This window comes from Oncorhynchus nerka, linkage group LG8 (assembly GCF_034236695.1).
Source record: "Oncorhynchus nerka isolate Pitt River linkage group LG8, Oner_Uvic_2.0, whole genome shotgun sequence".
Lineage (NCBI taxonomy): Eukaryota > Metazoa > Chordata > Actinopteri > Salmoniformes > Salmonidae > Oncorhynchus > Oncorhynchus nerka.
Genome location: NC_088403.1, coordinates 44,517,788 through 44,533,761, shown reverse-complemented (window position 1 = coordinate 44,533,761; position 15,974 = coordinate 44,517,788). Strand labels below are relative to the sequence as shown.

General features: G+C 42.8%; 2 protein-coding genes across 2 annotated transcripts in view; both read left to right on the top strand.

Moving 5' to 3' along the window:
• The first annotated feature begins 516 nt into the window (after positions 1–516).
• On the top strand, positions 517–14,826 carry LOC115133842 (uncharacterized). Its single transcript, XM_065021134.1, has 2 exons — positions 517–665; positions 10,695–14,826. The coding sequence occupies exons 1-2, from the start codon at positions 517–519 to the stop codon at positions 11,305–11,307; spliced, it is 762 nt and encodes a 253-aa protein (XP_064877206.1). The 3' UTR covers positions 11,308–14,826.
• Positions 13,264–15,974, top strand: part of LOC115133382 (ATP-sensitive inward rectifier potassium channel 10-like) — a 17,510-nt gene continuing 14,799 nt past the window's right edge. The window contains exon 1 of the mRNA XM_029666568.2: positions 13,264–13,346. The gene's annotated coding sequence lies outside the window, so the exon portion shown is untranslated. The remainder of the gene's footprint in view (positions 13,347–15,974) is intronic.

Genomic DNA, 15,974 nt, shown 5'->3' with positions numbered 1-15,974 from the left:
TAGAGAGAGAGATAGAGAGAGAGAGAGAGAGAGAGAGAGAGAGAGAGAGAGAGAGAGAGATAGCAGGGAGCTATCCTACAGTGTTACAGACATGTCACCATACTTCATGTATGATGTAGACAGGGATGTGTGAGTTCTCAGGTGGAGATCCCAGACCTACCTTCTGCCATTCCTCACATGTGCACAGGATTGTGGAACTAGGATATGACTGGAAGATTGTGTGTGTGTGTGTGTGTGTGTGTGTGTGTGTGTGTGTGTGTGTGTGTGTGTGTGTGTGTGTGTGTGTGTGTGTGTGTGTGTGTGTGTGTGTGTGTGTGTGTGTGGACAGCGGTATTGGGCCTGTCCCCGAGCTTGTAACCCAAGTTGAGGGCTCTCGTCCAAGCAATGAGTCGATTACAGGAAGTTGAACGAGGCCACTCACAAAGACGCCTAGCGGAGTCACTAACGAGGCTGAAGAAAGCTCAGTGGACTGTGAGAAAACTGCCTTTACCATATCCCTGGGTTTCGGTTTGAACAATGCCCCCACCACGCTCCAGAGGCTCATGCAGTGGTGTCTGGGGGGATTCCCTGCTGATTTACCTCAACGGCATCATTGTGTACTCGCCGGATTTCGGAAGCCATCTGGCCTTTCTGGAAGAGGTTTTCCAGACGCTCCATGACCATGGGTTGGAACATACCTTGACCACGTCATCAGCTAGATGGGGGGTGGATACAGATCCATCCAAGGCTAAATTGACGAGGGAGTGGCCAGTTCTCCAGACTGTGAAGTAAGTACGGTCCTTTCTTGGCTTTGCTAGTTATTACCGGCATCTCATCCAGGCTTCTCCAAAGTGGCTGCACCAATCAACACTTTGTTACAGGAAGTGCCAGTCACCTGGACACCAGGCCAACAGGCCTTTGACCGTTTGAAGAGCCTTGTTGAGTGGCCCTTTCCTGGCCTAAGGAGACTTCTCGCTCCCCTTCCGACTGTACACAGGTGCCAACCTTGAAGGACTGGGGGCTGGTTCAAGACGTTGGGCTGGTTCAAGATGCACAAGTTCAAGATCACCAAGAGCGAGCAATTACTTACGCCAGCTACAACATGCATCCAACAACGAAGAAAGACCCTGAACTAAAGCTCCTTCAAACTGGAGCTCTTGGCTTTCAAATGAGACACAACTGGTACTGGCAGACCAGCAAGGGTACGCTCACAATATCAACAGTTTTACTTTGTTACATGTGTGTGTGTGTGTGTGTGTGCACGTTCTTGCGTGAATGTTTGTCCTTGCGTGCATGTGTGTTTACTGGACTATGACTGGATGACACCCCTTCTCCCTCCCTGAGCCTGCCTGCCAGCCAGCCCGGTTATTAAACTCCAGCTCATTCCCCTGTTCTATTGTATAACAGCACAGTGCCCTGTTCTTCCTTTCTGCAAGTCATCTGGCACTGACCTGCTGTTGGGCTCTGTCTGGAGCTCACACAGGCCTGTACAGACATAGGCTAAGCACAGTATGTACAGTGCCTTCAGAAAGTATTCACACCCCTTGACATTTTTTGGTGTTACAGCCTGAATTTTCTTGAGAATTTGTGTCACTGGCCTACAAAATAACCCCCGTAATGTCAAAGTTGAATTATATTTTTCAAATTGCTTACAAATGAATAAACAATTTAAAGCTGAAATGTCTTGAGTCAATAAGTATTCAACCCCTTTGTTAAGGCAAGCCTAAATTAGTTCAAGAGTAAAAATGTACTCAACAAGTCACATCATAAGTTAAATGGACTCACTCTTTGTGCAGTAATAGTGTTTAACAAGATTTTTTTTGAATGACTACCTCATCTCTGTACCCCACACATACAAATATATGTAAGGTACCTCAGTCGAGCAGTGACTTTCAAACACAGATTCAACCACAAAGACCTGGGAGGTTTTACAATACCTCGTAAAAAAAGAAGAAAAAGAAGCAGCATACTATAAGGGCACAAGGCGAGACCCAAATGCAGACACAGGAGGCAGATGGTAGAGCTCCGATATTTATTATAACAAAGGGAGTAGGCAAAGGCAGGTCGGGGTCAGGCGAGAGTTCATCAACCAGGTCAGAGCCCAAACAGTACCAGACGATAGGGAGTCTCGAGGTCAGGCCAGGCAGGGGTCAGAAACCAGATCAGAGTCCAAAAGAGTACAAGCGGATAGGCAGGCTGGTAGTCAGAACATGCAGAGTGGTCAGGCAGGCGGGTTCGGAGTCTGGACAGGCAAGGGTCGAAACCAGGAGGAATAGAAACAAACTGAGACTGGGAAAAATAGGAGCAAGGAAAAACACTGGTTGACTTGGCAAACAAGACAAACTTGAACAGAGAGACAGGAAACACAGGGATAAATATCCCAGGGATAATACCTGGAGGGGGTGGAGACAACAACAAGGACAGGTGACCCAGATCAGGGTGTGACACAGACATTGAATATCTGAAGTTATTAATTACACTTTGGATGGTGTATCAATACACGCAGGCACTACAAAGACACAGGCGTCCTTCCTAACTCAGTTGCCGGAGAGGAAGGAAACCGCTCAGGGATTTCACCATGAGACCAATGGTGACTTTAAAAAAGTTGCAGAGTTTAATGGCTTGATAGCAGAAAATTAAGGATGGATAAAGAACCATACTAACCTAAATGACAGAGTGAAAAGAAGGAATAAGACAAGTAAAATGGCAAATCCAACACAACACATCACTGAGTACCACTCTTCATATTTTCAACCATGGTGGTGGCTGCATCATGTTATGGGTATGCTTGTCATCGGCAAGGACTGGGGAGTTTTTTTTAGGATAAAAAGAAACGGAATTAAGCTAAGCACAGGCAGAATCCTAGAGGAAAACCAGATCCAGTCTGCTTTCCAACAGACACTGGGGGACAAATGAACCTTTCAGCAGGACAATAACCTAAAACACATGGCCAAATATGCAATGGAGTTGCTTACCAAGACAACATTTAATGTTCCTGAGTGGCTTAGTTACAGTTTTGACTTGAAACGGCTTGAAAATCTATGAAAAGACTTGAAAATGGCTGTCTAAGCAATGATCAACAACCAACTTGGCAGAATTTTTTTTTTTAATCAATAATGTGTAAATATTGTACAATCCAGGTGTGCAAAGCTCTTAGAGATTTACCCAGAAAGGCTCACAGCTGTAATCTCTGCCAAAGATACTTCTAACATGTATTGACTCAGGGGTGTTAAAAAAACGCATGTTTTCATGTTGTCATTATGGGGTATTGTGTGTAGATGGGTGAGATTTTTTAATTTATTTAATCAATTCTGAATTCAGGCTGTAACACAACAAAATGTGGAATAAGTCAAGGGGTTTGAATACTTTCAGAAGGCACTGAATGTGCATATACAACCATGCACAGGCACAATCATGTACACACACACACACACACACACACACACACACACACACACACACACACACACACACACACACACACACACACACACACACACACACACACAAAGTCTACTATTTACCAGTTATTGTTACTTTAAAGTAACATGGTTATACAGTAATTATATAATAATGACATAATAACTACCCTTTGGATTCTGTGAAATCTACTGTAACAAACAGTGCTGTGTACCTAATGCATATAAGCTTTTGTATTGGTGAATAGCTACCCCCTCAAGTCAAGGAGACCAAGGCACACAAGGTCAACAACGACTATACGGTCTACACTCTGAAAAAAAGGCATCTAAAAGTGTTATTCTACAAGTACAAGGGTTCTACACAGTACCTTTATCCATATAGAACCTTCTCCATAGACGGGTGTGTTGTCTGGCAACAAAACAGATGAGTGCACATCATCAGGGCGAAACAGACGGGGTTGGCTTAGAACCATAGGACTGTTGACAACATCTAAACTATATTTAGCCTCCAAATGCTTATTGAAATCAAGTACATTTTCACAACGAGCACTTGTTGTCTCTCGAATACATTGTTACAGTTGTAGTTCAAATGTTTGCCATATTATTATGGATGTGGTATAAGTCAAAACAAGACATGGTATCAAGGACAAGACACAACTAGCGGAAACAAGCTGCCTACCATTCCCCCGTCTGGCAGCTTGTCATTGTTGATAACTATCTGACAGTTCAGAATCACAACAACGCACGGCCCTTCTTCCCCTGTGATGCACGTGCGTCAATATTCGTGATGTTGCCAGGCAATCTGGCTCTGGAAGACAGTGTTCTGAAAGGGTTCTTTTGGGTTCTAACAGTGTAGTAGACCAGGTCTGCATCCCAAATGGCTCTGTATTCTCCTAGGCCAGAGGGCACATGAGGCCTTTGAGTCCGAGACGAATCACGCGGCAATGTGTAGATGTGAAGGTCACGTTCATTGGACCCACAGTTTGAGGTTGGTTATGTGCAGGCCTCGTGAAAAGGAAAATTAAATGATCTATTTCCAGAAGGATCTAAAGACATGCGGCCTCTCATTGACAATTAAGGAGTGCAGAATAGAGCTACGTTGTGGCATACACAGGATCAACCACACACAGAGGGGGGGGGGCATACTTTCAGGCATGACCCCTTTAAAATGATCCCTTAGCTTCAAGGGTTCCATGAACTATGTTAGATAGCATTGACAGCTTTGGGTAGCTGTCCTTAAGCACATAATGTATCTAGGATCCATTCTTTTTAATCTCCCAATGCCAGCCTTAACCATCAGGGGAAAAAAAAATACATGCCTTACCTTAGATGTCTAGAGCCCTCAAATTCCACTCTAGACCTCGAAGCCAGTCCCACTGCTTTTTTTCATTGTTCCCCTCCAATCAGGGACTGATTCAGACCTGGGACACCAGGTGTGTGCAATGAATTATCAGGTAAGAGTTGAGCAGGGTTTCCCAGACTCGCTCCTTGCAGTGCTAGGGTTTTTGCCGTAGCACTACACAGCGGATTCATACAACCAACTCATCATCATGCTTAGATTATTTGAGTCAGCTGTGTAGTGCTAGGGTAAGTGGGGGCCAGGAACGAGTTTGGGAAACCGTGGTCTAGAGGCTGACATAAACGTGTGAAGATGTCTTCACGCAAACCTCTGAGTCCCCTTACTGCTAGAACTGAGAACTCAGAGCCGACTTCAAACACTTCAACCAAAGATGATGGAAAAATGAAGATGGTTCACTCAGGCCTTTTACCTTTGAAAAAAATGGTCAGTTCCATGTCTCCCATAGACACCCATGCCACAGAAGCTGGGTCTGGTCTGCTTATACCATTGATTTTAATGTAACCAAATAACATCAACTTGAGCACGCACATTAAATTCAACCTGCATTGTCTACCACTGTGGAGGTTTGCTATTGATGACCGCTAGATGGCGATGGAGTTTAGCTGTTGACTGGAATAGACGTTTCAGACCTCGGAATGATGCCGACACTAAATATAATCCAGTACTAAAATACTTGACTGAAAACAAGGATTTGTGTGTGTATTCTGCTATAAATATATTATTATTTATTTAAGAATGTTACCTCAGAGCGCAAAACGTATGTAAAAACTGTGAAAAGTGAATATGTGCGTGTCTATGTTTGTTGTCTTCCCTTTTTAGGTCCAGTGACAACCAGTCATTATGGGCAGGAACCTGTTTTGAGACCCACATATATATATATGTATGTATATATATATACAGTTGAAGTACAACAAACTATAGTTTTGGCAAGTTGGTTAGGACAACTACTTTGTGAATGACCAACATAGTTGTTAACAGACAAATTATTTCACTTATATCTTCACTGTATCACAATTCCAGTGGGTCAGAAGTTTACATACACTAAGTTGACTGTGCCTTTAAACAGCTTGGAAAATTCCAGAAAATTATGCCATGGTCTTTCTTAGAAGCTTCTGAAAGGCTAATTGACATAATTTGAGTCAATTGGAGGTGTACTTGTTGATGTATTTCAAGGCCTACCTTCAAACTCAGTGCCTCTGCTTGACATCATGGGAAAATCTAAAGAAATCAGCCAAGACCTCAAAAAACAATTGTAGACCTCCACAAGTCTGGTTCATCCCTGGGAGCAATTTCCAAATGCCTCAAATCAATCCCTTAACAACAGCAAAGGACCTTGTGAAGATGCTGGAAGAAACAGGTACAAAAGTATCTAAATCCACAGTAAAACGAGTCCTATATTGACATAACCTGAAAGGCCGCTCAGCAAGGAAGAAGCCACTGCTCCAAAACCGCCATAAAAAAGCCAGACTATGGTTTGCAACTGCACTTTTTGGAGAAATGTCCTCTGGTCTGATGAAACAAAAATAGAACTGTTTAGCCATAATGACTATCATTATGTTTGGAGGCAAAAGGGGGATGCTTGCAATCTGAAGAACACCATCCCACAACCATGAAGCACGGGGGTGGCAGCATCATGTTGTGGGGGTGCTTTGCTGCAGGAGGGACTGGTGCACTTCACAAAATAGACGGCATCATGAGGAGGGACAATTATGTGGATATATTGAAGCAACATCTCAAGACATCCGTTAGGAAGTTAAAGCTTGGTCGCAAATTGGTCTTCCAAATGGACAATGACCCCAAGCATACTTCCAAAGTTCTGGCAAAATGGCTTAAGGACAATAAAGTCAAGGTATTGGAGTGGCCATCACATAGCCCTGACCTCAATCCTATAGAACATTTTGGGGCAGGACTGAAAAAGCATGTGCGAGCAAGGAGGCTTACAAACCTGACTCAGTTACACCAGCCCTGTCACGAGGAATGGACCAAAGTCACACAACTCATTGTGGGAAGCTTGTGGAAGGCTACCCAAAACGTTTGACCCAAGTTAAACAATTTAAAGGCAATGCTACCAAATAGTAATTGGGTGTATGTAAACTTCTGACCCATTGGGGTTGTGACAAAAGAAATGAAAACTGAAATAAATAATTCTCTCTACTATTTTTCTGACATTTCACATTCTTAAAATAAAGTTTATGTTGTGTAGTAAGCTGTTAGTAGCCAATGTGCCTCACCCTAATATTGTGGTCCCTTTCCCCCTCATAACTTAGCCTACTGTTCTGACTTGGTGGTGCACATGTAGCCTATAGGCTGTTTTAGAAAAATGTAATTATTGAATATTGTAAAAGCTTTCATTGTCTGCTTATATACCCCTTTATTTTTCCTTCAGTTCTGACTTGGTGTACAGGGAGAATACTGTAAGAATGGCCCATGTTCTGAATCCTGTGGCTGTACATTTAAAAAGTGCTGAACAAATAGTTATATCAACTACGTCAGACCTAGCTCGCTCATGAATGTCTTCATCTAAATTACGGATGGCCTCTCATCCGCTCGTCGTTCCCTTGTGCCATAGTTTGTACATGTCAATTGTCAGTAGAAACCACATTTGTTTAAGCAAGTCAGCCATATCAGGGAAGTTTTTTTTAAGGCAGTAAATGAGGCTGAATGAACTGTTTCGCTGCCAGACAAGGTTCCGCTGATAGCCAGGTGTAGCGGTGGTAAGGATTCACTCCATGGTGCTGAAAAGAAAGCTCTGCTGTTGGAACAGCTTTATGTAGGTCCTAACAGTTTGTGGACACCTTTTGTCACCTTTATAGTGCAACTAATGTATTGTTTAGTGTTGTGTTGTGTAGTGGCTTTGCTGGCATATATCTAAAAAAAATTGGGGGAGTTTGCCCCATCAAGATTTACATGCTACAATTCCCACTGACAAGGTCATTAAGGACTCTCCAGGCTACTACACCTTTCTCTTTTCACTCCATTTTCAAGTGAGCAGTGAAGCCAGTGAAATAAGAAGGGAGACATGGATGAGAGGGGGAAAGAAAGAGAAAACATATGTAAACATTTGTTTCCCATGCCAATAAAGCCCTTTGAATTGGACTGAATTGAGAGAGAGTGAAATAATGACATTTGAAATGTTTACTGTACATTTTTTGTGTGTTTATTTCACTTTTGTTGATTATGTATTTCACTTGCTATTGCAATGTAAACATATGTTTCCCATGCCAATAAAGCCCTTTGAATTTAATTGAAAGGAAGAGAGAGTATGTGTGTCTGTGTGTGTTTGTGTGTGTGTGTGTGCGTGCGTGCTTGTGTTTGTGTGTGTGGTTGTGAGTGGGTGAGAACCACAGGGGGCTTTTCCATTGAACCTTTAAACTAACAACACAGAAAGAGGTGTCAAGAGGTAGAGACGGAAGAAAGTGGAGAGAGAGAAAGAGAGAGAGAAAGAGAGAGAGAGAAGGGGGAGCCATACGACGGAAAAACAAACCGAATGCATCGCCAGACAAAACAAAGCAAGAAAAGGAGGAAACAATCCTTCCATCCTTCCGATGGACCAGCAATAAGCCAACAAGTGGTCTGACCTGCCCACTCACTCCTTCCCCCTCCTCTCCTCCCCCTGTTTCTGTCAAGGTTTACCAGAATTGGACCCAGAAGCAGACCAGGACAAGGTGAGTATAAAGATGGTGAGTATTTATTAATCAATGAGAACGTGGAGGTAGATAGTTCCGGGTGGAGGAGCGGGCAGCGGAGGTGGGTTGATGGGAGTGGATAGGCAGATCCAATGGATAACAACACACTGGCGACGAGCAGACAGGGATGGGGTATGGGTTCCGGGTGAATGGCTGTAGACAAAACAAACGGCGGTAAGTTAAAGGCAAGCAAGACGTACAAAACAACAAAACAAAACAAACTCTATAAACTGGAGGCTGGTTCGTGGGCACAACATACTGTTCATGGCTAACGATCCGGCAGGGAATGGATGTCAGGTCAGACATCAGGCAACCAGACAGGGTGTGTTCCAGGACACCGGAAACACACTCCAGGACAGAAACACAGGCAAACACAGACTCAGGAAGCGGGATTCGTGACAGTTTCTCTCTCTTCTTCACCCTCCTCATTTTGTGGGCAGTGTGCACATAGCCTGTCTTCTCTTGAGAGCCAGGTCTGCCTACAGCGGCCTTTCTCAATAGCAAGGCTATGCTCACTGAGTCTTTATATAGTCAAAGCTTTCCTTAAGTTTGGGTCAGTCACAGTGGTCAAGTATTATGCCACTGTGTACTCTGTTTAGGGACAAATAGCATTCTGGTTTGCTCAGTGTTTTTGTTAATTCTTGCCAATGTGTCAAGTATTTATCTTTTTGTTTTCTCATGATTTGGTTGGGTCTAATTGTGTCCTGGGGCACTGTGGGGTGTGTTTGTGAACTGAGCCCCAGGACTCATCTCCAGGTTCATCTCTCTGTAGGTGATGGCTTTGTTATGGAAGGTTTGGGAATCGCTTCCTTTTAGGTGGTTGTAGAATATAACGGCTCTTTTCTGGATTTTGATAATTAGCGTGGATCGGCCTAATTCTGCTCTACATGCAATATTTAGTGTTCTACGTTGAACATGAGGGATATTTTTTGCAGAATTCTGCATGCAGTCTCAATTTGGTGTTTGTCCCATTTTGTGAATTCTTGGTTGGTTGTCTCTCTCTCTCTGATCCTCATACCACTCTCCCTTCTACTCCTCTGCGTTCTCCCTCCTCTCTATTCCTCCCTCTCCCCCGGTCTCGCTCATTCTTTTACTCGTTTCTTCATCCTCATCCACAGGACATTTACAATTTTTTATTTTTTAAAATATGCGTATATATATATTTTGTATATTTATTTATATTCTGTCACGCCCTGGTCGAAGTATTTTGTGTTTATCTTCATTTATTTGGTCAGGCCAGGGTGTGGCATGGGTTTTTGTATGTGGTGTGTTGGTATCGGGATTGTAGCTTAGTGGGGTGTTCTAGTTAAGTCTATGGCTGTCTGAAGTGGTTCTCAATCAGAGGCAGGTGTTTATCGTTGTCTCTGATTGGGAACCATATTTAGGCAGCCATATTCTTTGAGTGTTTCGTGGGTGATTGTCCTTAGTGTCCTTGTTCTGTGTTTATTTGCACCAGTATTAGGCTGTTTTCGTTACGTTTATTGTTTTGTAGTGTTTGTATTTAGATTCGTGTTGCTTCAGTTTAATAAACATGGATCGCAATCTACACGCCGCATTTTGGTCTGACTCTCCTTCACACCTAGAAAGCCGTAACATATTCTTTATTACCTTTATTGTTTTATTTCACTTTGACCTGCATTGTTGGAGCTCTGAGTTGAACATTTTCACTGTACCATATAATTACACCTGAAACTTCTGTACATGTGATCATTAAAATTCGAATCTAATCGTTCCAAAAAATAACTTGCTAAGGAGAGAGAGAACATTATTTTATACAATGACACAACAATACATCTGCTATCAACCACCGGCAAAAAAATAATAATCATGTTCATGTTCTTCACCTGAGAAAATCCTAAACACGCTTCAGTATGCAATAGGTAACATCTCTATCACCATATTTGCCTCCTGATAATGCAAAATGCAGTGTAATATTAACCGGTCTTTCTTGACAGTTTGCTGCAGCAAGCACAATCAAGCTCATCCCCCAAACGTTGGAAGGTTCTTACCCATCTCTCCCAGAGAGCTTCTCATCTGAGCTCCGCGACCTCCTGTGTGACATCTTCCAACAAGACCCGACCATTAGGCCTTCAGCTGGTGACATCGTGGCCAAACCCTTCATCACAAAAAAAGGTTTGTTATACAAGATCATATGATCAATTCATATAATTTGTTTGTTCATTAATTAATGCATTCATCCACAAGTTCATTCATTCAATCAAATTATCTGTCTAAATTAATTTTCTATAGAGTGAGAACTGTGGAGGAACTCCAGATCACCTTGGACAAGCTGAGAACTCTGGCAGACGGCTTGGAGAGTATGCACAAAGGCACCACCATAGGCAGTCTGACGGGAGGTGTTATTGGAGCAGCTGGAGGAATCACCTCTATAGTGGGGCTTATCCTGGCTCCCTTTACTCTGGGCGCCTCCCTGATCGTCACTGGGGTTGGTATTGGGGTGGCTGTCGCTGGTGGAGCCACAGCCGGAGTATCCAACATCACCAACATGGTCAATCAGTCCACCGACCGCCGAGCCATCAAGAACATCATCAAGGAGTTCCAGGAGAAGATGAACTCTGTGGTGACATCTCTACAAGACATCGCTGAGGGTTTGGAGACACTGAGGGCAAGTAGCTCTTTTAACATAGGAAATTACAATTTCAATGCAGATGCTGGGGTAAATGCTGGGGCAAGGTTTGGGAGGGGCCTGGGGTGCATACCAGAGCTCTTCCGATTTCTCCGTGTGGCCACCATTGGCAATGTGGTACAGTTTCTCCGGGTGGCCACCATTGGCAACTTCCAGTACAGTTCGTGTGGCTTAGGTGGCGACAGGAATATTTTCAGATATTTTTGTATCTGTTGATATCTTCCTCATCGCCATGGATGCCAAAGAGATCACAACATCCGACAGGCGAAGGCGAATGAGCAGCCGGGTGATACCAGTATGTTAGAAGGGATGGACACAGACTCCACCACTGAGCTGAACCCTGCATGTGAAGAACCAAAGGCTGAGGTCAAGTCAGAGACCATGAAGTTCACCCAGACGATCAGACAGACAGCTGAACAGCTACAGGAGAGCCTGGACGAACTGAGTGACATCATCTCATTCATTCCTTAGAGGACTGTTACTCAGACAACTGAGACGACTCAGTTTTATTGATTATAAAAGAAACAAGAAATAGAATGGAAACAGAGGTATTGGCAGTGTGACTCTGACACCCTGATAGGCCTACAGGTTGTAATCACGAGCAAATTCCTTTTTCCATTCTCAAATGCTTGCACAATACATCCACAGGTACACCTCCAATTGACTCAAATTATTAGTCAATTAGCCTTTCAGAAGCTGCTAAAGCCATGACATCATTTTCTGGAATTTTCCAAGCTGTTTAAAGGCACAGTCAACTTAGCGTATGTAAACTTCTGACCCACTTGAATTGTGATACAGTGAATTATAAGTGAAATAATCGGTCTGTAAACAATTGTTGGAAAAATGACGTGTCATGCATGAAGTAGATGTCCTAACCGACTTTCCCAAAACTATAGTTTGTTAACCAGAAATTTGTGGAGTGTTTGAAAAACGAGTTTTAATGACTCCAACCTAAGTGTATGTAAACTTCCGACATCAACTGTACACACAAGCACTCTCTTTTAGGGGCTCCCGGGATCCCCGGCACTCAGCGGGATGTAGACTACAGGATGGAACAACACTTGTTGGCAGGTGGGTGGATCCATGAGATTGATGCGTATGTGAAAAAGGTCCAGCCAGGGACGCTCAGCTGGGGCACGCGGTAAATTCAGCTCTCACCAAAATAAACTTCAAAGGTTGTCCTTTTATTTTTCCAAGAAGCAGGATTCTATAAGAGATCAATATGAACATGTAATAGATATTTCACTGTTCTGGGTAGGCATAAGTGTCCAGTTGTCTTATTTGCTATGATGTCCTCGCAGTAGGAGCAGTTTCTCTCCTTGCAGGCAGACATGACATGGCCTCACAGAGCAAAGCCAACATTTTTCAGTCAAACCATTGGCCAACTTTGCCGACGCAAAATTGCGAGGAGCCAAAGGCCTCAATAAAGTGTATTTTGTTACTTCTGATTTGTAACTACCTACATGCTTTCTAATAGTGAAATAACTTCCAGGTTTGTATCTTAACCATCAGGAATTTACATGAGAAAGTTGACAAAGGCTGAACAGTCGAGGAACCCTCAACAAGGGACCCATTTACAGTGTACAATCAGAGAAGGAGAGAGAGAGAGAGAGAGAGAGATAGAGAGAGAGCGATAGAGCGAGAGGGTGGGAGGAGAAACTGGGAGGAGAGTTGAATTAATGAATTAAAATGTCCTGTGTCCAGTTGAGTGACCGAATAGGCTACTTTTTCCACTTATAAAGAGAGACAAGAGAAAATGTCAGAGAAGAGAGACACTCCAACTTCTACATGAATCTGAGAACCTTCACAGCTTTAGATTCAACGGGGACATTGAAACTACTTTATTTACATAATAACTCTGTAACAGTCAATCAGAACCGGTACCGACTGACACTTCTTCAGCTTCAGTGCAACCACTGATTTGTGTTTGGTAGGCTAAATTCGGTCTTAGCTACTGAAATTTGATTTGAACTAACTGTCATGTTGTTAGGCCTATTAGAATTACAACGGAAATATGTAGAACTATAATCAGGATCGAAATTTGTAGACAATGAAAGTTGGGTCTTGTGAACATCCGTGTGAGAGAACTGTCAACAAGTGCGCATTGCTTCAAATGCACGAGGTCGCACTGATCAACCAAAAAGGCAAATAGTCAACTTGCTCATTCCCCGACATCAATTTATTTTCATGGTTTTTGGGCGATACAAACAACCTTTTGCAAGTTTCAAAATTGCATTCAACAATTGCAACAAAAGGTGAGTGATGACCAGCACATTAATCAATAGGCCTGAATTCAACTTGTTTTTACTACTAGATCACCATTCCCATAACTTAATGCATCTCCACGTTGTTATGATAGCGACAGAGCAACAGGATGTGGTGACTTCTCACATGAGCGATAGCGGGGATAGTTAGATATATGGCCTATATATAAAGGCCAGCACTCACTTGATGAGGAGTTATTAAGTTAAAAACATATATGTATGCATGTTCCACCCTCTTCATGAGTAATAACCATAGAATAAAGAAATAAACCATTTGAATGCTACTTTGGCTTGGTATTGCAAAGAGAACATAAGCAGAGAGAGCACAGGTGCATCCACACAGAGAGAACAGGATGAGTGCTACAGATGTAGAATCTTAATTTGAGCCAGTTTGTTACAGAAGGAAAAAAAATCCTGCATGAACAGTAAATGTGAATTATTATGTGGATTATAATTCATGGGCATTTTTTTGTAGAGGTAGATACTTTTTTGTTAGGGCAAATCAAAATATTGAGAAGCTTTTTGTAAACCTTGAATACACTACAAGTTTGCATTTCCGGCAGTGCAGGAAAAGTCTCAGCAATCAAAAGAGTGATCAAATTAAGATTCTACATCTGTACTATGTAGGCTACAGGTGAGTGTTTTTTTTTTTTTTTTTTTTTTTTTTACAGTAGCCCGCTGTGTCTGTGGCATTTATAAGAGGGGCTGCAGTTTGTGAACACCTGCATGTACTGCATCTAAAATGACCATTTGGATGCTGGAATATTTTTCTTCCTTTCTCTCCATCACCCCTTAATAATAAGTCTGTCCATTTTTCTAGTCACCTTTACAGCATTGACTACACAGTCAATCAATAAAACTATGTATTTAGTGACAGTACTTGATCTGAATGGATCCTACAGGTGTTTATGTAACATTTCTGGCGACTTGGTTGAGTGTTTAGGAATCAATCCTCACTTTGCTGGAGGCACGGCTGTTTCTGGAGTTTCTGCTTAAACACAGTAACAGTAACAGCCTCATGTCTAAAGTGGAAGAGAAAAGTGTTTAGATACTGACGTTTAGTGTATATTATACTGTATATTATACTGTAGATACTGTATTGGCCATGGCGAGTGTTCTAAATCACACCTGTAGGAAGACAACCTGACCCCGTGACATTTGAATTGGACATTCCAGACCACTCACTCCCAGGCTGCAGTCGACAAGTCAAGTCTACCAATGTGTCAAACTGACACTGTTGCCCTCAGTAGACTGGTAAGGGCACAGTGTGGAAGACATACTGAAAGGGTTATTTGGAGATGTTAGATAAGGGCCAGTGTGTGGGTAGTTTGAGTACTTGAAACACAAATAGTTTGGCTAAGAAGTTGTTTTAGAATTTGTATGGATTTTTTTTTTTACACCTTATACTGTTCATGTACATGGAAGTAGGGGTGCTGATAAATCAGAATAAAAACTGCTTTATTTTTCACAATATTAGTGTACTGGGCCTGTACTACTCCTGTATGAGCGGACAAAAATAGTTGTCAGCAGCGTGGGGGGAAGAAAATGCTCCGAGGTCGTCGGAGTGTTGTATAGAGGTTGGGGATTTTGGTAGGGTCAACACACAGGGGAAGGAAGGAGTGTGGTGAAGTGCAACACTCAGGAATACTAATGAGCATCTTTTTTTTGCCACCAATCTGTTTTAATACACCTTCTATCTCTCTCTCCACACATCTTTCCCTCCTTTGGATTCTCACTCTTGCTCCCTCTCTCAATCCTCCCTTCCCCTTTCGCTGCCCCCTCACACTCTCCAACATATACTCACATATGATCACACACATACTGTCACACACACACACACTTTCTCCTTCTCTCTCACTCAGTCGTATTTTTCAATGGTGGCTTTTGTCCCTTTCATCTACTCTCTAAACAAAGGATTCTTGTGAACACAGGACAGAGGGAGATAGAGAGAGGGAGAAAGGGATGAAGAGAGACTATAGTCGAGAGGAAGACACAGAAGTGTTAAAAGGAATACTGAATTGAGCGGAAATAATTGTAACAGTTTGGTCTATGACAATGATAAAGTGTCACAAACATTGTTTCGGGAAAAGTTAACATTGGTATAACATTGTTGTGTATGTCCCTGTATATGTGAGTGTGTGTTTACTGTATGTGTGGGAGGGGCCTCAGTAAGGTTCAGAGGTCAGCTGTGAATGCACGTAGCCTATCACAAGTCACAAGTGCCGCCTCACCCCCCATCTTAGTATTCTGAGCACAGACATTTAAACAGATCTCTATTCATACTCACAGCGAGCTCCAGCACTAGAGAGAGAGAGGAAGGAATAGAGCAAGCGAGTGGCGGCACAGAGAGAAAGGCCAGAAAGGAGAGTGTGTATCAGAGCGCCTAGTTCTCTGACTTTGCTACGGTTGGTTATTTTTGACTGGATCCGGAAAGCAGAGGCAGGAAGAGACAAATGGGACCGTTTAGCCAAGAAAGAGGGCGAGAGTGTGAGAGCGAAAGAAAGAAGGCGAGAGAGAGAGAGAGAGAGAGAGAGAGAGATACAGAAGGACATCCAGAAGGATGCTCGGGCCAAAGTCACACACAAACAACAAGTATCCATATCCACAAAGGAGAGAAAC

Bases quoted from the DNA above. Each gene is read 5' to 3' on its own strand.
- LOC115133842 (XM_065021134.1), top strand. From the start codon at position 517: ATGCCCCCACCACGCTCCAGAGGCTCATGCAGTGGTGTCTGGGGGGAT. The intron at 666-10,694 runs GTTGGAACATAC...AATTTTCTATAG, and splicing joins CAGACGCTCCATGACCATGG to AGTGAGAACTGTGGAGGAAC.